This window comes from Podarcis melisellensis, assembly GCF_964234715.1.
Source record: "Podarcis melisellensis genome assembly, chromosome: 4".
NCBI classification, from domain to species: Eukaryota; Metazoa; Chordata; class Lepidosauria; order Squamata; family Lacertidae; genus Podarcis; species Podarcis melisellensis.
In genome coordinates, this window is record NC_138531.1 from 65,046,495 (window position 1) to 65,072,306 (window position 25,812).

The 25,812-nt window shown below is 39.4% G+C and overlaps 1 protein-coding gene across 1 annotated transcript in view; it reads right to left on the reverse strand.

Annotated features, from left to right (window-relative positions):
• The window catches only part of CRYBG3 (crystallin beta-gamma domain containing 3), a 59,420-nt gene that overhangs the window by 17,962 nt on the left and 15,646 nt on the right, over positions 1-25,812 (reverse strand). The window contains exons 3-10 of the mRNA XM_081908853.1: positions 25,148-25,587; positions 8,590-13,408; positions 6,398-6,445; positions 5,790-5,899; positions 3,653-3,797; positions 2,841-2,974; positions 1,355-1,469; positions 330-365 (exon numbers count right to left, since the gene is read on the reverse strand). Coding sequence (XP_081764979.1) covers positions 330-365; positions 1,355-1,469; positions 2,841-2,974; positions 3,653-3,797; positions 5,790-5,899; positions 6,398-6,445; positions 8,590-13,408; positions 25,148-25,587 — 5,847 coding nt within the window. The remainder of the gene's footprint in view (positions 1-329; positions 366-1,354; positions 1,470-2,840; positions 2,975-3,652; positions 3,798-5,789; positions 5,900-6,397; positions 6,446-8,589; positions 13,409-25,147; positions 25,588-25,812) is intronic.

The following is a 25,812-nucleotide window of genomic DNA, read 5'->3' on the forward strand; positions in this document are numbered from 1 at the left end:
TCACATCTTTCACCACCCCAAAATGCTGGTGGACTTCTAAAAAAAATGATGTGGAAAAGCAGAGAACTGTACTTAAGACTGCAAAACTGAGAGAAATCAAAATTGGCAGATTCAGCCATTCCTAGTTGGGAGTTATTTTCAGTAAAGAGCAGGAAGGTACCAACTTCCATCCTGAGTGGAATGGGAGAGCACCTCTAGATTCAACCCCATAGTTCTAAGAAGGGAATAGCAAAGTTAGGCATAAGTGACATCCCTTAAGTTCTAGGATTCTATGATCTTGATGGCCTTTAAAAACAGATTAGTTTAGTGTTGCCAGGATCCATATTTACCTTAATGTTTGTAGGCATCTGAACCTTCAGGCCACCCTATAGTGTAAAACAAAATAACAAATGATCAGGTATGTAAAATCTGAATGCATGTTTCAGTTCCATTAGTTCTATGTAAATATGAATAAGTGCTATTGCAAACTGCCCTCAAAATTTGCTGAAGGATGGTATATCATCCCTTTATATAAACAAACAAATAAAAGAATATTGATTAGAGCTTCTCCATGCTCAGAGTGGCCAAAAACCTTTTTTATTCCTCTCACTGTTGATATCATCAACATGCCTTTTAAAAGGGCACTAAATATTGATTCCAAGATAAGAAACACGTTTATGAGTGCTTGATTGTTCCAGAAGAATAAGGAATTCTTCAACATGTGGATATGAAGAAAGACAGTATTCACATGGCCTGAACATCTTTACTTCCTGCAAAAGGGACTCCTATCTTTGGCAGGTTTTGAGGGGAGATGGCTGCTGACAGTGGCAAAAATGTTCATAGGGCATATAAAGAGTTAGATTTCTATTGAATCCAAAACCAACTTTATACATATCTAATTTCATTTATACAACAGCAATTTTATTTCTGGAAACTTCGTGGGAATGTTAAGAACAGATTATATCCCACACCACCTATCATTACATCCAATAAAGGCCAACATAGGCTATTATGATCCTTTATAGTGCAGATATTTGTAGTAACTACTAGGTACTAGAATCTTATTTTCTTTTAAAATGATTAATCTGAATAAATACTTTATAAATCTATTCTAAATTAGTTTTGATCATTTCAGGAGCACCAGGCAAACAGAATGCCTTATGTCAAGTCTAATCTAGACAAATTATTGACCAAAAGGCTAATTCTTTGCTTATTTCAAGACTCAGAAGATGGTGTACTGAATCAGATCTGTGCCCTGGCTGATCTCAGTCAATGTGGGTGCTCAGACATGGAATAGATTCTGATTTAGATGCACGATTGTTGCAGAAGAGGATGGATTGGTGTATAATCGGTTGAAAAACTATTACTGCCTCACCATTTTCAACGGATGAAGAGATTTTACATCAGCTGCTGAAATTTCACATGGGCTGTGGTTTTCTTCCAAAACCATCACCTCTCCTTTGTAATTAATGTCTGAATAGGCAAGCCATCTATTAGAGTGAGGAGAAAGTGGCTGATTAACCCAATTAAAGTAATCAACAGTGCTGATTCATGTGCAGTTTAATTAATAAAAAATGAACCTTTGATCTGATCCAGCAGAATTATCTAGCCCAGCATTCTGTCTCCAGCAACGGCTAGTCAGATGCCTCTGGGAAGCCCATAAGAAAAGCATGAAGGAAAACAACACTCGTCCTGTTGCTTAATTCAGTATTTATGAGGTGTATTGCCCCTGAACACATTGGATAATGCCCAATGCCCTATTTTGACTACTAGCATCAGAAAATAATTACATAATGAGAGAGCTGGAAGGGACTCTAAATGCCATCCAGTCTAACTCCTTTCCAATGCAGAAAGTTCACTAGTACAAAATCCCATAAAGGTTCCCATCCAGCCTCTGCTTAAAAACTTCTTCCTGGAACAGTCTGTTCCATGGTCAAGCTGCTCATACCATCAGGATTCCCCATCCTAATAGCTTAGTATGAATGGTTTTTCTTACTAGTTGAACCCATTGCTTCAGGTCTGGTCTTCTGCAGCAACAGAAAACAAAGCTCCTCCATCATTCCATCATTTATGTGATAGCCCTTCATATATTTTAAGATGGCTATCATATTGCCTTTAAATTGTCTCTTCTCCATGAGGAACCCACTCAACAGCATAATTGCTGTAAATAGTTGACCATTTAGAAATATATAGTGGTACCTCGGTTTTCGAACATCTCCATTGACAAACGTTTTGGAACTCGAACACCGAAAACCTGGAAATAAATGCTTCGGTTTTTGAACGAGCCTTGGAAGTCGAACAGGAAATGTGATTCCTGCCAGAAAATGTTCATTTTAAAAGAAAAATGATGCAGTGGCAGCTGTCAAGAGGGGCAATGACTAAGTTAAAAAAAAAAAGCAAATGCAAAGAAATGATGGGAAGAACATTTTGGAGTGCTTAGTTGAATATTGTGGCACATTGTATTCTATATGAAGATTTGATGCAGCCATAGTTGTACTGAATACGGGAAATTTTTTGCAAACAGAATTAATTTTAGCCAAATCTGTTTATTTTACACTGATGGCAACAGAAATTGTCTTTGGAAAAGTATTTATTTTGAAAACAGGACAATGCCTGTTTGGGTGTAAGCCCCTGTTAAATTAAAATGTAATCTAAATTTATGAGGGTTTTTTCCCCTAGAGAGTATAAGCAAAATAATAACCTATGCTATAAATTGGAAATTACTGCTGCTTTCTGAAACAACCCATTATTTTGTTTCTTCGTTTTTGCCTTAGAAACAGCCAGCAACTGTTGATTGCTGACATTTTACATGTTTTTATAGGTTCACAAACTGATGTATATATAATGGAACCTGCACTCACACTCCTGCTTTCACAAAAAGAGTATGTGGTTTGACTTCCAGTTCTTCTAAATTAGCAACTGCACTCTGGATGCAGACAGGAACATGATCTGTGCTATCTTGTGGGTAAAGCTCAATCTCAGGAACACTGCAATCCTGCAGAACACATCAGATAACAAAAACAAACATGACTGTATGAGCTGTGCATCCCTTGACTGTATTTATTTACATCCCATAAAACATGGTTCCATGAAAAGGGCTTCAAACAGGTGGTTAAGAATGGTACACAGCAGAGAGGAGTACTGACAATGGTGGAGCACCAGTGTTGCTTCAGTACCCTGAGCTACGTCCAGGTTATTTTTTAAAGAGCTGTTGGATACGACTGTGCTGAGAATAAGCACTATAAAATACCAACTTTCACGAAAGCAACTGCATTCGCAGATGCCTAACATGGGCAATATGGAAAGGGAAGTCTGAGGGGCAGCATTAAGAAAGATTGAGTTCTGGGTCTTCTCTAAAAGGGATGCCATCTGCACCATACATTCAGAACATGCTAACAGTCATGGCTTCCCCCAAAGAATTCTGGGAACTGTACTTGTGTTAAGGGTGCTGGGACCAGTGGCTCTGTGGGGAGTCTCCTAACAACTCTCACCCTCCTTAAAACAAACTACATTCCCCAGTATTCTTTGGTGGAAAGCCATGACTTTAAGCGCATGGTGTGGATGTGACCTAAACCAAAATAAAGGAATTAACAGATGGTGGACGGGAGAAGAGGAGTGAAATGGACTCTACTGTCATTGCCAGTAGAATCTGTTTCTCACAATGAGCACTCACCTTCACTACTTGTCTGATTGAACCAACTCTGAAGTTCTTTTGATGTTTCTCAATGTGAGGATTCAATAGATCATGCAGCATCTCCTCTCCTTCTTCTAGAACATATTTCTCACCCAGGAATCCTGGTTTCTCATACATAATCCAGCTATATTAATAAAATAAGCACAACACTGTAAACATGCTACCAAGAGGTAGCTAACATAGCACCAATACTAGTAAGAAGCCATGGTTAATTTTATTACAAATTGTACTATTTCTTTACCATATACAGTTGTACCTTGGAAGTCGAACGGAATCCGTTCTGGCAGCCCGTTCGACTTTCAAAATGTTCGGAAACCAAAGTGTGGCTTCTGATTGGCTGCAGGAAGCTCCTGCATCCAATCAGAAGCCGCAGAAACCCCGTCAGACATTCGACTTCCAAAAATAGTTCGTAAACCGGAACAGTCACTTCTGGGTTTGCGGCGTTCGGGAGCCAAAATGTTCAATAACTAAGCTGTTCAAAAACCAAGGTATGACTGTATGCTGAAACACACACACACACACAGCAACAGTGGTCAGCAGGGTGACAGAGGCAGAGCAGGGTGGCTCACCAGCCTTCTCAACACTGAGTGTGTCTGCCAGTTCCTGAGAGGGGGAAGGGTAAAACAGGGGAAGCTCTGTGCAGTGTAGATGTACTTGTAGGAACCTTGCATTGCATCCCTCTGACTCCCCTCTCAGGATCCAGCAGCAACACTCTGTTGGGGAGGTAGGTGAGCAAAGTCCTGCCAACCACTCGGAGGCTACTTTATAAACTGAGCTTTATAAATTGTCATCTGAAATTTGTGCAATTAGAAATCCTTCTGGAGATGGTAGAAACTATTTCTAACATGGTTTGCAAGTAATATACATTAGCAAAGTGCTTGTCATCATGAGGGGTGGACACCTATAAATAGACACAGTCTCCAAAGTCTGATAAAATGCAGGGGGAAACATTCAACATTAAAAGTTTCCAAATGGTGCACAGCCCTGGAGTGGGATTGCTTGTCACTACTGATGCCACAGGAAATATCCAAGATGTTTCCATAATGCTCATGAGTTTCATGTAGCACTCCAAGCCACATTTTTTCCAGGAGCTTTCTTTTGGGTTGCGCACCACGCCGAACATGGAAGTACCGGAATGAGTTACCGTATTTTTCGCTCTATAAGACGCACCAGACCACAAGACACACCTAGTTTTTGGAGGAGGAAAACAAGAAAAAAAATTCTGAATCTCAGAAGCCAGAACAGCAAGAGGGATCGCTGTGCAGTGAAAGCAGCAATCCCTCTTGCTGTTCTGGCTTCTGGGATAGCTGCGCAGCCTGCATTCGCTCCATAAGACGCACACACATTTCCCCTTACTTTTTAGGAGGGAAAAAGTGAGTCTTATAGAGCAAAAAATACGGTACTTCCGGGTTTTGGCACATGTGGAGAAGCACTAAATTGCACTTTGCGCATGAGCACCGAATTGCGACCCGCATGTGTGCAGACTCGGCGCTGTGGGTTGCGTACATGCCTCCCACACAGATCATGTTCGCAACCCAAGCGTCTACTGTACCTTAAACCATTTTCCTGCACATGAACCCACTACAATTTTTTCCCCAAAATTCCCGAATATATGCACATGCCTCAAATATGATGTTCTATAACTTAGCATACACTTGTAACAGTAGTTTATACAGTTCAGATAAGACATATTTTTAAATTTTAGATTAACGTTTTTCAAAAACCAAGCATTCAAAATTGAACATTCCCTTAAATTAGGGAAACTTGCAGCCCTCCAAATACTGCTGGACTGTGACTCCCATTTTCCCTGACTATAGGCATGTGGCTGGTGTGTGGGAGCTGGAAATCAACAATACATGGAGGGCCACAGGTTGACTATCCCTTCCTTAACTGATAAATTTGTATTTTTACGTATTTCTCTATCAAATCCACAAAACTGTAATTATTTAAACAATGGAAATACAGCAAGTGTTCATTAAAATATTAATTTCATCATAGGATGACAATTAAGTACCATATATGTTAACTTTTGCATACTTAGGGAACCTGATTTATCTTCACTAAAATCAGGGACATAAATAACAGTCACTTCACCCATAAAGTGCATGTTCCTTACCATCCTCTGACAACTCTGATCAGTGCTTCTTTTGAAAAAACCCAGGCTGTAGCATCTACCACATCATGATAAATTTCAATTGTGTTGCCGTGAACATCACAAATAACCATCTGAAATGACATGCAATGGTGTTAAGGAAACACTAGCAAATTCAGTTTCCCATATATAACAAATATTCTGCTTGTTGTGTTTAGCTTTATAAAGGCTTTAAGGTCTTTGTCATGTTTACTTCATGGGACTTGCTTCAAAGTATATAGAACTGCAGTCTAAACCAAATCAGAAAATCAAACGGGTCATCCACAAATCATTTACACTAGTATATTATCACTGGTTTAAATGGAGCAAAATCAGTGAAAGTTGGATTACACTTTTCATATTAAATTAACTAATCAAAGTTTTTGTTAGTTGTTTGCTCTAGCCAACAACTACATTCAAGGAAAAAGTAGAACCTAGCAGCCAGTCATCTGTACATCCAAGGAAAATGCAGAATCTGTCTACTTACTTACCTACCTACCTAATCTACCTACTTTCCATTGCTTCACTCAAATGTACATGGCAAAACAGTCAATATCTCATACTTGCTTATACGGTGAAAAGGTCACACTCACTTTTCCTGGTCTTTGATTGCATTTGAGTCCTTCCCTGCCAACAAGACACTGAAAGTGAAACAAGGAAAGAATTATTTAAGTGCTATAATGAACCAACAATAGATATTTTTAAGCAGCATGACTTTAAGCTAGGAATAGCTATCCTCATGGCTTCCAAATGCTGTGGGACTCTAATGGTGTGCAATAACTACTGACCAGTTACAAATACCATTTTTTCAGGGTTAGGTAGTGCAGAGGACAGTGGCAGAGCAACTGCAAGTGTCCTAGATGACACTGATTATCTGGATCCATGTCAATTGGGCTCAGGCCTGGTTTTAGAAGTTAATCGCCCTTGGCTGACTCAAGGATTACGTTTATTGAGAGAGGGTCAGGGGGAGTGTGACCCTGTTGCTCTTATTCTCAGTGGCTTTTGATACTACAGTGGTACCTCTGGTTACGAACACTTCTGGTTATGCAAGCTTCGGGTTACAAGCTCCGCTAACCTGGAAGTAGTTCCTCCTGGTTGCGAACTTTGCCGCAGGATGTGAGCGGGAGGCACCATTAGCGAAACTGCGCCTCAGGATAAGAATGGTTCCAGCTTAAGAACAGACCTCCGGAACAAATTAAGTTCGTAACCAGAGGTATTGACCATTGTATCCTCCTGGATAGGTATCAGAGGCACTCTTGTTACATTGGTTCTATTCATAACTGTGCAATTGACTCCATAGAGTGGATTTAAGAACATGTTCCTTGGCCCCCTTGGACTTGCTCTCTGGGGTTACATCTATGGATGACACACAGATCTATTTCTCCACAGCATCTGAATCAGGTGTGTAGCTGTGCTAGCCAGTGGAAGAATGAAAGATTAGACTGGATGAGGGCCAATGAACTGAGTTTGACTCCTGGGAAGGTAAAGCCTCTGTGGATAGGTGGCTCCTGTCCCTGTTCCATATGGGGTTGCACTCACTCTGAAGGAGCAGGTACATAGCTTAGAGTACATCTTTGTCCTTTGAGGCAAAAGTGACCTCTGTAGATTAGAGTGCCTTTTACCAGGTTTATACGGTATGCCAGCTATGCCTGTATTTGGAATACAGAATAGCCCAGCCACTGTAATCACTGATAGCCTTGATACTGCAATGCGCTCTGGTCCAGATGCTACAGCTACTGCACAATGCAGCAGACACACTGCTGAAGAGGGCAAATAATCAATGTCATGCGAACACTCTGCTAAAACATCTGCACTGGATACCCATATATTACAAGGGTCATCAAGTCCAACTGCTAGTATCCAGTAGGTGGATGTGGAGCAACTGTCTGTGCAATTTCAGTTAAATTAAATAGTAATATTTTTCATTAGTGGTGAAAATCAGTACTGACAAGCTTGAGTGGAAACTTATTACAAGTGTTTGAAAATACAAGATTGGTATATCAAATAAAAACATGATCGTAAAGCTTTCAGCGCAAACATGGGTGATGCCCTAAGAAAGAATGAACTTTTGAGACAACATTAAAAATGGTCATAAAGGTGTCTGGAGCTAATGTTGATTAAACATTAGTAAGTCTATGATTCCTGACCTGTGTGGCTCTTTATGTTAATACAAAACACTCTCCTCATATTATTCAATAGAAGATGAGGGGTCCTCATCATCTTTGATGCAGCACACATGGAAACATAAACATACGTGCCAATATATTCTTACCCTTATTTTAAGATTCATGCATGAAGTTTCTTTCCCTCACCCTACCTCACCTTGCTGGGGAAGAACAGGCAAGAAAAAGATGAGTGTTCTGCTTCGCATTTCTGCTAAGTGAAATTCATCATCTTTCTTTTCACCTGGCTAGTGTACTGTGATCCCTTCTACACAGGGTGAACTGAAAGAATGTAATTTTCCACACTATGTCTGTAAACTGCCCCCAGACAATAGCCCATGAATATAAGAAATCCTCTCTCTCCACAATGTGTTTATCCCAAAGATTAGTGTTTATGCCTATTGCCCCAGCTTAATTATTACGTGAACATAACCTCAACAATAACTGTGTTAGTAACAAAACCAAAACTGAAGTATCTGGCACAATTAAAACTGAACACGCTGATACAAATACATGCAATAGGATACTCTAAATGTATGTGTGTATGTACGCCTACAACCCCACCCCACTATGCTCATTCAATAGTTTCATTACACGTATAAAATTAATGAAAAGCACCTTACCACTTGAAAAGCTGCCGGTTTTTGCAAGCCACTACTTTCAGGCTGCTGGTCCTTTGGCACCAAAACACTCCTAAATCGAGTTCCCTTCTCGCTGGAATAAGTTCTTGAACTCTGCAGACTTTCATAGTATATACTCTTTGAAGAAGAACTTATGTCACGATCAGATTTTTGTAAAAGCTGAGCTGAAGGCATTGAACTTAAAGATAAGGTCTCTTCTGTGTTAAGTGCCTCCTTAGAAAGAAAATGTAAGTGTCTCCTCTCATGAATGTTTTCTGGGACTGCTGTGCACAAGCTGTTTGGCCCCTGACTGGAAAGATATGCTTCTTTTTCATCCTCTGGTTTGTTTTCTTCACAAATATTCTCTTCCTCCTCTTCATTCCATTGGCTGCTAGATCTTAACCGTTCAGACACTGACTGAAGAAGTGATAAGACTGACAAGGATTGGTTGGCTCTTTCAATAGGATTATCTTCTGGTGAGCCATCAGCAGACAGCAAGTCCTCTTGAGAACTGTCATCTTCATATATAGGAGACAAAGAAAAAGGGTAAACACTGAATCGCTTTGCTTCCACTGTCACAAATGCTTCTGAAGAAAGATTGTTTAATTGGTTGCTTTGTTCACAAGGGTGGACAGACTCAAGTTTGCCTTTTACAGTTTCACACGTAAGAAAATGTTGATTATTATCCAGGGATTGGTCAGGAAGGGATGATAAGGGATGATCTGGTTCTTCTGTTGAAAAGAAATAGCTTTCATCTTGAAGAGCACCTTCATACAAAATGGTGAAAGAACTGCTGTCCAACTCTTCTGGTGGAGAAGAAGCAAATAACTTGGGGGATTTATCTCCATTTCCACAATCATCATCAACATCCAGATAATATTCCTTGAGCACTGTTAAACCTGTCTCAACGACTGCTTCTTCCTTAAAGGAAAAATCTGAGTTCAAGCCAATCTTTGCTGAGCTGTTCATTACAGGCCGTTCAGACATACTGAACTGGGTGCAAAATTTATAAGCATTCTGTGGCTCTGTGTAAGCTTTCGTCATTTTACCACAGACCTTTTCACTTTCTATTTCATAATATTTTTCACATGGTTCCTCTCTTACAACTTCTGCAGAGTCACCCTCTTTAAAAACATATTCAGGCAGATTCTTCCCTAGATTATTTCCAAGTGAATCTAAAGGTCCAAATGGTGGCAAATGCACTTCATCCATTACAGTATCTTCATTTATTGAATATGAGGAATATTCAGATTCATCATCAATTGTCCACTTTGTTTCCTCACCAGCATCTGTCATGCACATAGTGCAATTGGCATGTTTACTGTTTTTGCCATTGACTATAGGAGGGCTGCATTCCAGTGTAGCTGTGGGATCAGACCAGTCATTTTCATTTTTCTGTTCTCCACCTGTTATTTCTTTGTGGTCTTCTTTAATATTAATATACAAAGATGCTGAGGAGTTTGCTACTTTACCTTCACTGATTATATTGCATACTGAAGTTCCATATATTGGACTTAAATTTAAAGGATCTTCAGTTATTTTGGGAAGTTTAGCTGTTAATTCAGTATCAGTAGTAAGCTTCTTTGATGCTTCAGTGTTGGACTTAAGGGCTGAATTTTGAAGAATGCCATTGCTCAGATGGTCCTCATGCTGATTATATGTCACTTTTCGTATGGCTGCATTAATAACATCATCAATTATTTCTTTTGCTTTTAGTGCTATTGAACTATGTAGGTCAATTTTATCTGTAATGTCAAATGGTATTTTTTCATCTTTAATATTTGTGCCAAGTGTGTCTTTTGCTTTAACTTCAGAAAGCTTTCTGATACAACCCTCATTAAAATGCTTTAATGATGAATTCCTTGACTGTATTTCTTTTGATTCTGACAGCGTTTTTCTATTTTTCTGATCTTTTTGAAGGCTGAGCCCTAATAAATTGTCCTTAATGTCATTAGTCTGGCAGACGCCAGCTGCTTGCTTTGATCTTATTTCTTCTATGGCTAAACGCAGAACTGCATCAACTATTTCATCAGCCTTTTTGAGCAAAACAGTTAAGTCTTGGGATTTAATTTGTACTTGCCTTCCTGTTTCAACATCATTCAGTGCTTCCTCAGAAAACTGGCTGCTTGATTCTGTAAACAAAGTTGTAATTTCTCGATCATCCATTTCAAAGGTATTTGAATTAGCAGCTGCAGCAGCAAGGTAATGAAGATTTAGCTGGCCTGAATTTCTTTGCTCCTCTTTTTTCTGCTGTGTAGTGAAAGACATCCCTAGTACTATCTTTACAGGTTCTATAGCTTCCACATGACAGGCAACTGGGGACAAGAAGGGGACTGGGTACTCTGCTTCTGACACTGATTTAGAGTGTAGACTATTTGATTTATATTTAGGTGAAACCTTGCCCTCCTTTTCTTCAGAATCAATAAGAAGAGAATGATTCTTGTCTAAAACAAAATCTGATGTTTCGCAGGCAGGAGAACTAAGCTTTGAGCTATCTTTAAAGCAAGTAATGGGTGACACAGGCTTGAAAGTATATAAATTTTCAAATGTAGAAACAGGAAGATCCTCTTTTGCCAGGTTAGATCTAGAGTCTACCAAGCAAGAGGCAGACATATCCTTCATTTCTTCAGAGCGCAGTAAAATATCACTTCTACTATCAGCAATTTCAGCAGTGTCAAAGGTAATCTTAGTTTCAGGAATGCTTTCAGATTCCAAAAAAGTTCCAGGAACTTGACCTGCACACCCAGATTCAGTAGCAATAAGAAGGCTCCCAGGTCCACAGTTCTCTGACAATGAGATAACTTGGTTATTTTCACATGTAGAGGCAGAACAACATATTTTACCATTGATAGTCCCCGCAGAATCACTTAGAGACTGGTTAGTGCAATCCTGTTTATCAGCCAAAGAACACAAAGCCCCCAACAAACTGTGATCTTCAGAATTAAGGACAGGTTTAGACACATCGTCCAAAATGATTTTGCTATCTCCAGAGATGAAAGAGTTACCGACCAAGACACATAACGGAGAAGAAGGAAATGATAAATAACTATTTTCTTCTGATTTCACAACAGGAGGAGAGATCTCGGGGAAGCATGTCTCTTTAGAAGAAGAGGCAGGAGGTAGACCTATTGAGATGTCCTCTTCAGTTTCATAAACCATTTTTGCTTCAGTTTGATTTTTTATTTCATCAACTAATGGATCATTTTTGTGTGCAGATATCACAATTTCTGCAGTTTTAAGAAGGGATGGAATAGGTTTGGCCACTGTAGTAGTGCCTGTGTTGCTTTTAAGTTCTGAGTTCTCTAATTTGATGGGCTTGGTTTTGTCTTCAGCGAGAGGAAGAGGACTATGTAAACCAGTCAATGCTTCAATCGGAGTTTCATCCTCAACATTCTCAGAAATATGGCAGTTGTCATCTTTAGCCTTAAGGATAAGAGGGGCACCATCCATAGTGCCCACAGCCTCCTCAGTGCTGGTATCACCTGTTTCTAAGGCAGCTGATGCCACCCGAGACACCACATTTTCATATTCAGCAGCTAACAAAGATGTGTTGGCATGGTTTACCTCAGTTGCGTTAGGAGAAGCACCTGTCATTCTAACATGGTCAAATTGTGTCACAGGCACATACAAATTATCATTGGTAAAATTATTAGTTCCATTCTCAGACGTCATGGGGAAGTTATGATTGTTTTGTACATCTGTAAGTACCACAGACTCAGTGGCCTCTTCACACTTTAGATCGCTTTTGCCAAATATATCTATGTTTTGAACCATTTCTTTGGATTGGACTGAGGCAAGCATACCGACTCCTGCTGATATATCACTTTTTTTGCAATTTGTATCCTGCAACACCAACTGCAATTCTTCTCCAACTTTTTGTTCGTGGAGAGGTAAGTGCTCATCTGGTGAAATGATCTGCATGTTTTTCTCCTTCTGCTCTGTCACTTTTTGGTGTGATTCTTCAGTTTCACTTTCTACCCTGCTAACTGCCTGTCCCCTACCTATAATACTATTCGAATGCAATGTTTGGTTCTCTGCTTTTAGTTTGAATTGATCCTCAGCCCAACTACTGCAGGGACCTTTGTTTTCTAGCAACTGTTGCTCATTATCACCTAAGTCTACTTTGGGGTGTGAAAAAAACTCCTCTTGCATTGTCTCTTTTGTTTCTGTGTTAGAAAAAGCACAAAACTGCATTCCTTTTTGAAAGCCAACAGTGGTAGCATTGATTGACTGAATCTCCATTTGTATTTCCCCTAACACCTCCTCCCTATTTTCAAGCAATCTGCTATTTTCTGAACTCATACTAACAGCATCTCTATTCTGGCAACTGAAATTGGCTTTCTTTTGCAACAGTGTTGGCTCCAACAGAAGGTTCCTATTAAGTTCTGGTGTGCTGGAAACTGCTGTATGTTTCACAGAAACCAGTTCCTCAATGCAATTTTTGATTGTTTCCATTTCTGTCAACGAGGTAATTTTGTTCTTCAGTTCTTTGTGCTCACAATTGCCCAAGACATCCAGAGAATTTCCCCCCAAATCCATTTCTGCCAAAAATACGTTTGCTTGTGAATCCTTTGTGTCATCGTTAGTCTTAGGTCCCGAGTTCATTTTCAATGAAGATTCTGTCTTTGTTGTAGTAGTTTCTGAGTCTGGAAGGCTTACAGTCCTATTTTCTTTGTTTTTGGCTGTAGTGCTATTAATGCTGGTTGAGGTTTGTTTTTCTTGCTCCAATTCCGCTTGTTTCTTAAGCAATTGCTTAATTCTTGCAGAACCTCGATATGTTGCATAAGTAACTGCAGGTGCACCCAGTTCACATTCTGTTTTCCTGGAAAAGAAGAAATATCATTATTGGAACATTAGCAAAAGCTCCTAGGCATACTCAGCTGTATAAAATGAAATTTTAAACAGACACAGAGAGATTAGTACAATAGGCACTGGTCTCTTTTATTTCAAAAATGTAAAGCAATGTTTCTACTTTAGAAGAGTCTTGCTGGATCAGACCTAGGCCAGCGCCCTGTTCTCACAGGGGCCAACCAGATGCTTATGGGAAACCCACAAACAGGACAAACGTGCAATAGCTCTCTCCCACTTATGGCCCCATGCAACTGGTATTGCCTCTGATACTGAAGGAATTATAGCCATCATGATTAATAGTTATTTTCCACCACCACCCATCTAAATACTCAAATGTATAATATCTAGGTATGCCATTACAGGTGTAATTAGTGGAGATTTTTAAATAGCTATTGACTCATAGTACCACTGAGGAGAAGTCTTTGTGGGTCATCATGTCTAACCCCTGGCAGAAACATGTACGTAAAGTTATTTTTGTCAAATAATTGTGTCCTAACTCCGGTGATCTGCACCCTTGGATGAAGTTTGCAAATGAAAGTAGTTCATTTTATCTACTTTGCATTGTTTCAGATTATAAAATGATCAACAGAATCCTCAAAAGTAGCATTTGCCTGCCTCTTTCTGAAAACGTCCATGTTACCCTAATTGCTTGTCAGGGCTGGGACACCTGTGGCTCTCTGGAAGTTGGACTACAACCTCCAACATTCCTGACTATTGGCCATACTGGCTGGGGCTGATGGGAGCTGGAGTCCAACAATACTTGGAAGGCCTCAGGTCCCCCCCCCCCCGATTCATGTAGTGATTTACAGTAATGGTCTACCATTAGAGCTCAGAGAGCTCAGATACAGTTCTGAGTCTTTCTTCCTGGAGTTAAGTGGAATACTTGGACTTGGTCAAATGTCAGATGCAGTCTGTTGTGTTCATGTGCATTTATGATCCACTGGAAATTTTAATTAAAAGTATATGATGACTGTGTATCTGTAAGTAAGGCCTGTTTCCTTTACCATTTAACTCAGGACTGATTCACACATACATATATGCTACACAGCATCTTGTCACGTCAGTGTATCATTCAATGACTTGTTCGTGGAAAAACAGACTCTATTTAAAATTATTGTATGAGGTGATACAAAAGCCCTGTCTATAGTATTTAATCATTGGTGCTAATTGTATACATGCAAGCCATCAGTAAGTTACTGGGTGATGAGCAAGTGTCTTTGAACTGAGATCCAACTAGATGTGAAACTGAGAGAAATGATGCCACATGTAAAAGAGAGAGAGTGTTACTGCAATTGGAGTGAATGTTGGATTCGTTTGGGACTACAAATTGTGACCAGACTGTGGCATGGCTCACCATATCACTGTAAACTCAAGAGCAGAAGCACTGCAAATTAAACTACAATTTGGCTGTGCCTGAAGCCATCAGATGGCCACTTCAGAACAAAGTCAAACCTCATCATGAGCCCCTTGTGGCATGTTAGAAGTGACATATGAATCAGCAGCTCTATGAAGGCTACAGAGAAACTGGTGCTTTTCTGCTATGTATACTTGCCATCTGGATGTAATCTTTAAAGGCTATCTGTGGGGCTAATGTCATTTTATACATGAATTAAAGCCTTTTAATCTCTCACTCTCAAGCAAAAAAATGAATTTTATAAGACTAAACATGTGTTATAAGACCAAAGGGATACGAAGCAAATATGACATTCTTCTTGAGCATACAGTTTAAAAGCCCAGTTAATTCTAATCGGTGAAATACAAATGCAGCAGGGACAGATTATCGGTACATTATTCAGGTGCCATTCGTAGTCTCCAGAGGGGGGGGGAGCAGATTATATATTCCAACAGCACCATCTGTCTATCCACTTCAGAGCTGCTCCAGACATTTAAGTCTTCTATGGCCAAGATTTTGCCACAGCACCAATACAAAAAGGCTAACGTTTGAAAGAGATTATTATTTATAAAATGGCATGTTTTTTTAAAAAAAGATATTGAGCCTTTTGTTTTTATTATTGTTCCCAGAGATTTTTGCATTCATGATTCAATTCATAACCAATATTCTACTATTATTTTAAGGTACACGAAAAATATCTGCAATGCCATGACCAGAAAGTTTATTCTAGACTCCTTTTTCATTCCGTTTACAGTAAATCAATGCACTTAAATTGCTGAGATTCCTAGAAAGCAAAGCATAATTCTCCATTGGTATTGACAAGGGCCAAACCATAGAGTGCTAAGTTTCTTTATACTTGTTTATTACTCAGCACTTCTTACAGTGAGGTACAGGGAAGCATCCATCCTCATTTACTCCTTTGCTTAATCACCAATACTGCCAGCAGATAGACCAAATTACAGCCTTCTACTGTAGCAGATTATCGTAGACTAGAGACATTAATTTATAGAAAAAAGCCCGTATGAAGAGGATTGGGTGAAGGACTAGAGGAGGTGAATGACCCACAAGAAGTAAGGACTGCCTCTCTCCTTTCCATTTCCAACAGCAGCTGCTGTTCAAAATGCCAGGAATAGAGAAGACTACACATGGAGATAAGGAAGAATGTAGCTGCAAGTATGTGCACATGAAAAAGCAAAAAAGAACCATATTAAAATTTTAAACTGGATATGCTGGCATGGCCACCACCAACCTGCAAAGTATCACATAAACTTAATCAGCTCAACACACTCTGTAAATATATTATCTATTTTCATAAAAGTACAATTGTTCTGAGCTACCAAGAAAGGGAATTATAGAATTTAAAATTCAGATTGACAAATTCTATTTAGCTCGAGCAGGGAAGGAGCAAATTAGCTTACAGGGGGAAATGAGCATCTAGCACAATTCATAGCCAAAGCTATGCCATGGCAGCCCTGAATGATGCAGTCAACAATGCAACGTGGGAAAGAAAATCCTGGTCGTGAAGAAAGCTCTGCCTACATTGTCTGACTCAGATGCTTCACAACAGAACAACCATGCACCATTGTTGAATATTTCATAGCAACCTACATCCAGTTATTGTTGAATGACCTTTAAAATTGTACTAAAGAATAGGTGTAGCCAAAAAGCCAGTAATAAATGCTCTGAGTCATAGAGTTTATTGAATATATACTGTTCACTTACAATGTATTTATTACCTAAGTCAACAAAAGATATAGTTTGATATAAATAGAATAAGAGGCTATGCCTTCAAAAAAAGAGTAAAAAATAAAGACATAGTTAAATTAACGAGAAACCTTCAGAACCGAACTTTCAAACTACTGTACTAGATTATCTGTAAATATAGCACATGACCCAGGAAACAACGTGCACAAAATAAACTACTTAAATATCTCTATAAGGGTGCATAATTTGTATACAACTGGGTATGAGGAACAAAGGAGAACAAGTAGACAATTAGAACACAGATGGCTTATGCATGTGGAAACTGTTTGATTTTCATTGGGCAAACCACATGCATGAGGAAAATAGCACTTCCATGTGTGAAAACGTGTTTCCACATGCATTATACATTTTCCTGGATCACAGCCTATTACTGTGAAATACAGCCATACAGATCTTCATTTCTGTGAGTAAACACCACATGACATAAAAACATGCTGAAGATTTGAGATTAAGACTCTGATTCAACCTAGCAGGCACAGAGGCTTTAAAAGAAAAGAAAAGAAATGTCCTGCCAATCATTACTATTTGGTGGAGAAGGTGAAGCAGGATTTGGGTGGATTCTGCCCTACACTTCTCTGCCATAACAACTGCTTGGGGATTTTAGCTTTTTAGGAATGGCTCTGCATGTACAACTTTCAGTGCTGGATCAGGGAAAAGAAAGGCATGCACTACCTGTTGGCGCACGTACTTCCTCATTCGCCTAACTGGATCAAGGTGCATATGTGTACAATGAGATCGCAGATAAATTGTATGTTATAAAAGAGGTTGTTAAAAGTTCAATTAATGAGCCTTATACATTGGAAGTGTGATAGGAATTTTATGGTCTTAGATATATGGTAATGTTCATAACCGCACATACATAGATCAGCACAGAAAGACCAACCTGGAACCATTTTGATTCCTAAACTGACCAAATGTTTTCTCTGCAAGGTCAAAATGGAAAAGCCTCCCCATTGTCTCTTCCTTCACAAATCCTGTCTTAAGGGTATGTCTGTGTTTGAATAAGGGTGTGAGCCTTATCATCAAGCATCAAGCAGTTGGTCCTTTACCTTTCCCGCCCTGACCTGGCCACAGTGATCCATGCGACGGTCATCTCCAGGCTTGACTACTGTAATTCGCTCTATGCGGGGCTGCCCTTGAAGCTGTCCCAGAAACTCCAGCGGGTACAGAATGCTGCAGCGAGGCTCCTCACGGGGTCTCTGCCATGGGAGCATATTCACCCAGTGCTTTTCCAGCTGCACTGGCTCCCGGTGGAGTACAGGGTCAGATTTAAGGTGCTGCTTTTGACCTTTAAAGCCCTTCACGGCCTAGGACCCTTGTACCTACGGGAGCACCTCTCCTGGTATGCCCCACGGAGAGCCTCAAGGTCCATAAATAACAACACCCTAGTGGTCCCAGGCCCTAAGGAAGTTAGATTGGCTTCAACCAGAGCCAGGGCCTTTTCAACTCTGGCTCTGGCCTGATGGAACGCTCTGCCTCATGAGACCAGGGCCCTGCGGGATCTGATTTCTTTCCGCAGGGCCTGTAAGACAGAGTTGTTCCGCCTGGCCTTTGGCTTGGAGCCAATTTTATTCCCTCCCCCTCTCTCTTTTTTTTCTTTCTTTTTCTTCTCCTCCTGTGATGAGGCTACATTTTAATATTTTAATGTTCCATTATTTTAATGTTGTATTTTATTTTTGTTTTTAAGTTGTAATCATTCATCTTGTTTTTATTATTGCTTGTAAGCCGCTCTGAGCCCGGCCTTGGCTGGGGAGGGCGGGGTATAAATAAAAAAATATTATTATTATTATCATTACAAAAGACTGGCCAGGCTCCTCAGGCAATCCAATCAAGTAACCTGCCAGACAGGAAATAAACAAGGATAAGAGAAAAACAATATTGAAATTTCTGTTTTAAGACCACCTTTTCTGTGATGTATCTGAGGGGTGGTCTTAGGTTACACCCCTCACGTGATGTATGTATGATGTTTCTGGGGGGTGGTCTTGATCTACAGGATGGGAATTTCAAAAGTCTTTATAAACCCTTGCACAGCATTTTTCTGGGTCCTCCTCCTTTCCTGCATGTGAGGGGAGCACCCTGTTGCAACAGATCAATAAAGATCAAGCTTACTAGCTGCTTTGCTTCTCGATATTCTCTGGTTGGCCTCTGTTATTTTCTCCTACCAATAGGGAACCTATGTAAGGACTCTGTATGGGCTCTTGGATACCCTATAAGGGAAAAGGGCGTATTTTTATTTACAACAGAAGATATGGGCTTTGTAACTTTCTGTAGCTAATCACAGTCTTGTTTTATAGCATCTAAAATTTACTAAGCAGTTGTATGCATATTGTAAACCTGTCTTGCTTTTATTTTTAAGACATGTTCCAAAAGGAAAAGGGGATGGGGAGGGTAGAAGAAAACAAGGAGACTCAAGCAGCAGTTTTGCATTTTTTACAATTCTCATAAACATCAGCTTGAATAGCTGGAGTTCAGGGAGAGCAGGAGCTAAATGGCTGCTATTCTCTTCCAGTTGACGGAGTGGGCCCTGCTGTTTCATCTCTCCCTCTGCTGTACGTCAACTGGCAGGGCTGCTGATAGGGAGCAGCTGAAGAAGAGGAGGTGCCAAATAATCTATGACAGAGAGGCAGGATTTGTCATAGCTAAACCCCTTGTGACCAATACTTATCCAGCTTGATTTTAGGAGAGAAAGTCCACAGCTTCTCTGACTATTTCACTGGCCGGTCCTTCTCCAGTTATATTTTATATTCAGACATTTAGAAAATTGCCTAAATATAAATATAATCTTAATTTATTGACGAAATCAAGGGCTGATGTAACACATAACCTAATTAAATTATTGCTTGTTTTACAGGCATTCACAGTGATCTATGAATTGCTGTTGCTCTTTGTTTTTTTTAAAGGCGTGGGGCTTTAAGTAAGAAAGTAGTTCAGAGGTCTTTCTTAACCTATTTATGGATTTTTCATATTTTAATTTTATTTAACAGGAATTATATACTGCTTAATTATATAAATATTTTAAGCAGTATACACAAAATATAAAATACCTGAAAGCTAGTTTTACTAAAACCAATAGGACTTTCTTCCAAGTGATGGTGTTTAAGATCACATAATGAGTTTTTTTTAAAAAACTCAATTAGCGCCCACAGAAATAGAAATTTCTGGATTAGTATTTCAGCCAGGCCATGGAAAAGACCCTGCTCTCCTATCTCTTCCCCTGCAGCAACCAGATGAAATGGCTACTGATAGATAACATTTAGAGAAGAAACCTTATCAAGATTTCCTTTGTAGCAAATGGTTCAGAGGGAATAATAACAACATTATACAAGATTGTTTAGTGGCCGATGTTTCATAATGCTGGCATTTTGATGACTCTGACTCTTGGTTAAAGTTAACCTCTAAACTTAATTGTGGAAAGCAAGCATAAAATACAAAAACTGAACTTTTAATCTTATATCACTCCACTTATCTCTAGCGATTTATGCCTTTCATTAGGATGTGCAAGACATTTTAATTTCACATTTGGCTTATCAATCAGTACTATAAGAGAGCAGCTTTGATTGTTATTATATGCACAGGGAACAGGAAGTGTGATTGGCTCACACTTCCTATTCTTTCTACTTAAGTTATTACAGGAAGTGCAAGCCGATCACACTTGCTATTTTCTCACCTTTTTCTAATGTTTCAAATGGAGCTCCTGTATATTTCTGGTAGAAATGTGCACAGAACTGTTGTTTTTGCTGGTAGCACACCCATACCACAACACAGAGTTTCAGAGAAACAGATATTACACGTTCCACTTCATATCATTTATCATTACATACATACCGTATTGGCCTGAATATATGCCTCACTTTTCCCCCAAATTCCGACCATGAAAAGTTAAAGTGTGACTTAAATTCATGACCTGACAAAAATTGACTCTTACACTATTGCTGCTGAAACAGACATACGGTAAAACAGAATGGGTGTGAGTGCCTGCGGAATTTTAAAGGAGCAGCTCATATTGAGGTATTGACTTTTTTTTCTTTTCCCCCCTTGAATTTAAAAGGTGTGTCTTATATTCGGCTGCGGCATATATTCGGGCCAATACGGTACAATGAAAAGCAGTACACAAACCATTTATATTTCCGGATCCTTGCAACATATAGCAACACCTGAAGTTCCTCTAAGAAATGAGTTATTACAAGATACATGTCATGTTTAGAGCAATGTTTAAATATTTACATTTCCCATTTATAACAAATGGGAACAATAGCATTTGACTGGAAACATTTTTACTTCTTTAAACATTCAGATAAGTAAATGGTACTAAACTTGCTTCGCAAGTAACCCATCATAAATACTCATCTTCCAAGAATTATGTTCTAAGAAGTGTTCTGCAAAACACTTTCGCTACTGTCCAGTTTTTCAAACAATAAGTCATTGGACTAACAACAGCTAATAAAAAGTGTCAAACATTTGTCAGGGGTGACTGCTTCAATGAATCAACTGGCTGTGTTTGCTCAAGGGATATGTTGTCATCTGTCGCCTGCAATGTACTGCAAGCTGAACTCATGAATTCCACCTTCCTTGGCTCACAGCCTGGAAAACAGAGTCTTTTCCAACAGGGGTTACAAAATAAACCTCAGAATGCAAAGGTTCACACAGTAGCTGGATTTTTTAGTTCTGTTGTGGGGGCAGAGGACACCTCAAGGGCATAGGTGTTAAAGAGATGTGCCACTGACTACAGAATATCGAGACCAGTGCTAATTACTGAGGACCCCCTATTTTTCAAAAGCCAAGCCACGGACCCCCTACTTTTGAAAACTTTGATAACTCTATGGTAGTTACCTCTGCAAAGCATTTTTTTAAAAACAAAATGTGAGGTAGCCCCTAATAAGCAAAAGATTTTAGGTATACTACAAAAAAACACAGACCATAAAATTTGTGTTATTACCATGCAAAAGTGACAAAATTTTAGTTTGAGGGGAGGCAAGGGATGGGGCTGTGGACCCCCTGGGTGTGTTCCACTGACCCCCGGGGTCCCTGGACCCCTAATTGGGAACCACTGATCTAGATTAACAAAACCAAAACTACAATAATATTTGTGTAGGATTATCCTTCTATCTTTTATTTCTGCTGTGCCATCCATCCCTGGTGATATATGCTGTGAGCTGCCCAGAGAGGCTAGGGAAACCCAGCCAGATGGGCAGGGTGTTGTTATTATTATTATTATTATTATTATTATTATTATTATTATTAAATTGTTACTATGTGCAATATGCCAATAAATTTGAAAAGCTAGTAGAAATAAATATTTGAAATCTGCTGTTACAAACACCTATGTTCATAATAGCTTCACTTTCATCAGCTCCAGGACCAAAGGTTTTCTAAATGATCCTTTCCAGGGACAGAAATATGTTGCATTAAGGTCTGAAAAGCAGGATACAAAGTTATAGGGTCACAGGATTGTAGAGTTCCAAGGGACCATGAGGATCATCAAGCCCAACTCCTGCAACGCAAGAGTCTTTTGCCCAACATAGGGCTCGAACCCATAACCCTGAGATTAAGACCTGAGCTATTCCAGATAAGCGCAAGTTGCACTGGCCGGAAAAAGAACCTGGACCACCCATGTGGCAGGCGAGAATTCTACCACTGAACCACCAATGCTCTGTAATACCCCAATATTAACTAAAACAAAAGCATTGCCACGTTTGCCTTTCATCTGAATGACAACTGCATAAAAGAAAAGCTATAGTCTCTCCCCCACCCCCTGCCACACCATGGTAATGAAATGGTGGGGCATGTGCTCAGTGGTAGAGCACATGCTCTGGGGACTGAGAAAAATCGTGGTCATCTGCCAGTTGGTGCAGTGAGTACTGAGCTGGATGAAACGATGGCCCGACTCAGTATAAAACATCTTCCTATGTCTCAAGAATTATAACCTACAGCTCTACTATAATCGCATCTCATAACTTTGGTTTTGTGTCGTAAGAAAGCACACGCACATATACTGACAGCTCTCTTTCTCTTCTCCTCCATCTGCAGCCCATCTTGTGTCACTCCTCTTAACGCTCCATCTTTCTCTCCCTTGCTCTCACACACTAGAAATGCTCAGGCTATTAGAATTTTCATCTGTTTTTTTTTTACTTAACCACTCTCTACTTTCTCCATTCACTATAATGCAGCAAAAGGGTTTGATTTGCATTTGCACAGCATTTCCTTCTCTCACAGCACTGACAGGAATGCTACATGAACTTTCGGAATAAATTAAGACTAACTTGGGCTACGCAGTCATCGACATGGCATGAAAACCAGTCATAAATCACACACTAATGTGGCATGTGAGCTTGCCAAACTAGTTTTCGTACTTGGCAGTTATATGCAATCAGTACTTGTGTTCTAAGAAGTTTATTCAAATGATCAGAACTGTACTTCCCTAATGTTTTAACTATAGTTAGCTGCACAGGGTGCGGCAGGATATAAATATCATGTTTTCAAGAGATGGACTAAACAGAAAAAAACAACAACACTGATCCAATTTCACTAAAGTTTGTTCTCTCGGCAAAGTTTTGATTATAGAAGCAAAACACTTTCATTTAAAGCAAGCCATTAGAGAATTGAGAACTCACAATCTCAGTGTTGCTTTCTGTCTACAACAAAAGTGGTTTTCAAGAACTTCTACATTTCAGGAATACTATTTGCATCATTTGCCAAACATCCCTTGCATCCCTCATTTAAATTACTCACTATCTATGCATATTATACACCATTTAAATTGGCTAAATACTAGTGAGATGGTTCCAACCTCCAATATGCCCAGGAATTTTGATGTAATGTTTTGATATTCTCCAAGAAAACGAAACAGTTAAATGTGTTGACTATAACATTCTGGGCTTTTCATTCCTCTCCCCTGAAATAACCCCTCTTTTAATCATTGCAGGAAAATCTCCAAGTCTGGAAAGCAGCAAAGTATGGAAAATACTAATCACCAAGTCAAAAGCAGAAGGAAACATTGAAAGTCTTGGAACTTTACAATAATTAACAAAATAAAACAAGGTGGAGACAATGGTGATTCTTTCATCCCCTTGACCTTGGCCTCACAGATATATTTTTTCCATCCCGCCCAGGTATTTAAGTAACTGTTCCTCTCATACCCTTTAGGAATTGGTTTCTTGTTCATTTCAAGGGCAGTTGCAAAACCTAATGAAAAAATAGTTTTGAAAGGATGCAATTTGACAAGTAAGTACAACATACATATTCTACAATTAAATTGCACAGCCCTGTGGCCCCAGGGAACACATAATATCTAGGAGTGGAGAGAGAGGCCTGCCTCTGGAGACGGGGACCTCCATAGCCCTTCCTGTTCCAACACTTCCCTGAAATGGGGGGGGGGGGGACACACACACAACACACCAGTTCTAGAGCTGGTCCATTAAAAAAACCCCCCTGAAACTCCAGGGAGGAATAAAGGTTAAATGTTTCTCCACCCACTATTCCTCTGCAGGGTTCTGAATATGGCACTTGCATACAATTGGCTTGCTTTACCTTCCTTCCCCAGGCTTTTGGGTTGATCTGCCCGAGATTTTCTTGAGCTAAACTTTAGTTTTTAGGAGATATTTATATTTCACATTATATACTACTATGTTTATATGATCTTTGGTTAGGTTTTTCTTTGTTGCTACAATATTACTGCTCTAAAAAATAGAACAAAGGCAAACTTTTTAAACAATATTTCCTATGTAGAATAATCTGCATGACCTAAAAGAAAAACCTAGCTTTAAGTAAGCAAGTTAATTATTGTACTGCAAGTCCAGTTGAATTCAGTAAGGCTATCTCCCTGGTAAGAATGCTTAGGAGTCGAGCAACTCCTTGGACACATTCACACAATCAAATATCGGCTTGATATGCATTACCTTTGTGCACTAACGCACAATCCCTTTGCTGTTGCTGCTTCCTCTCATCAGGTGAACATCCACAGGAGACTATACCTACCCATTATTTGTGTTTTTATTTTAAAAGCATACAATATCAGAATACAATGTAATAGTAATAGTAAACTTACAACCAACTCATTTACTGCTGGCCAGGTCTGGCCAATCCTCTCCAAATGTCTGGCCAAAAGATGAATAATAGCCTCTCCAAATGTCTGGCCAAAAGATGTTTGATAGTCCTTGGAGAGTTTGATATATTGATTGCCACCACAATATCTCTGTAACTATAGTCAATGGTTTCCAAACAAGGCAAGATTTAGAAGTCAACTTTGGTTTGAAGTTGATTTCTTAATTCTGCCTCGTGGCTTATGAGGCCAGGATTTAATCATGCAAATCAGGATCACATCATTTTGTGACTTTCATTGGAAAATTTAAAAGAGAAGCTAGGGTGTGCCTTAAATTCCAGTTATGGTTACTAACCCATTAAAACTCATTATTACCATAGCATTCTAATATTGTGGCCACTTGTAAGCATCTTTCAGAAATGGAAAAAGGATGTCCCAAGGATATCTTAAAACATTTTGTAATACTGAGCATACCTTTCTCTTGAGGTTGTGCAAAGACAAATGAAAAAACTTACTTGGATGCTTCAGCAGATTGTTCCTGTGCTTTCTGTAAATCCTGTGAGCCAGAACTGGTGCTTTTAACAAAGTTAGCCTGTTCCTCTTTGTTTGCTGCTGTCTGGTCACCTCCAGGTGTTGAAATGACAAATATTTCTGGTTTTGGGTGGTCTGCATGTCCACGTTCCTGGTGACTAGGGGGACTTGCAAAGTCTTTGCCAGTTCTGTGGCATGCATCTCCAAGGTTGGAATGCTCAGTTTCTTTGTAGGATGATTTTGAAGCAATACCAAACAAACTCCCAAGATACTGGAAAAATCCTTCTTTGGGCTGTCTGTCATTACTGGCGTTTTTGCCTTCATGAACTAAACTAGGAAGGCTATTAGCTTTCTTTAATTCCTCCTGAGTGGTGGATCTGCTCAGCTCTTCAGTTGAGAGGTTCTTACTGTCACAGACTGAAATCTGTAAGGAAAGAGGTATTTTATTAATAACAATGAGAGAGAAACGAAATTATATTGTTTATCCCTTGCAGCAACCCTATGAGAGGTTGGCAACAAAGAAGATTAGTCTGAGAGATTGTGACTCAGGGAGCTTTATGACTGAACAAGAATTTGAACCTTGGACTCTCATATCTAAGTCCAAATCTCTGCCCATTTAAACTCACAGACTGTATTATAAGTGCACTGA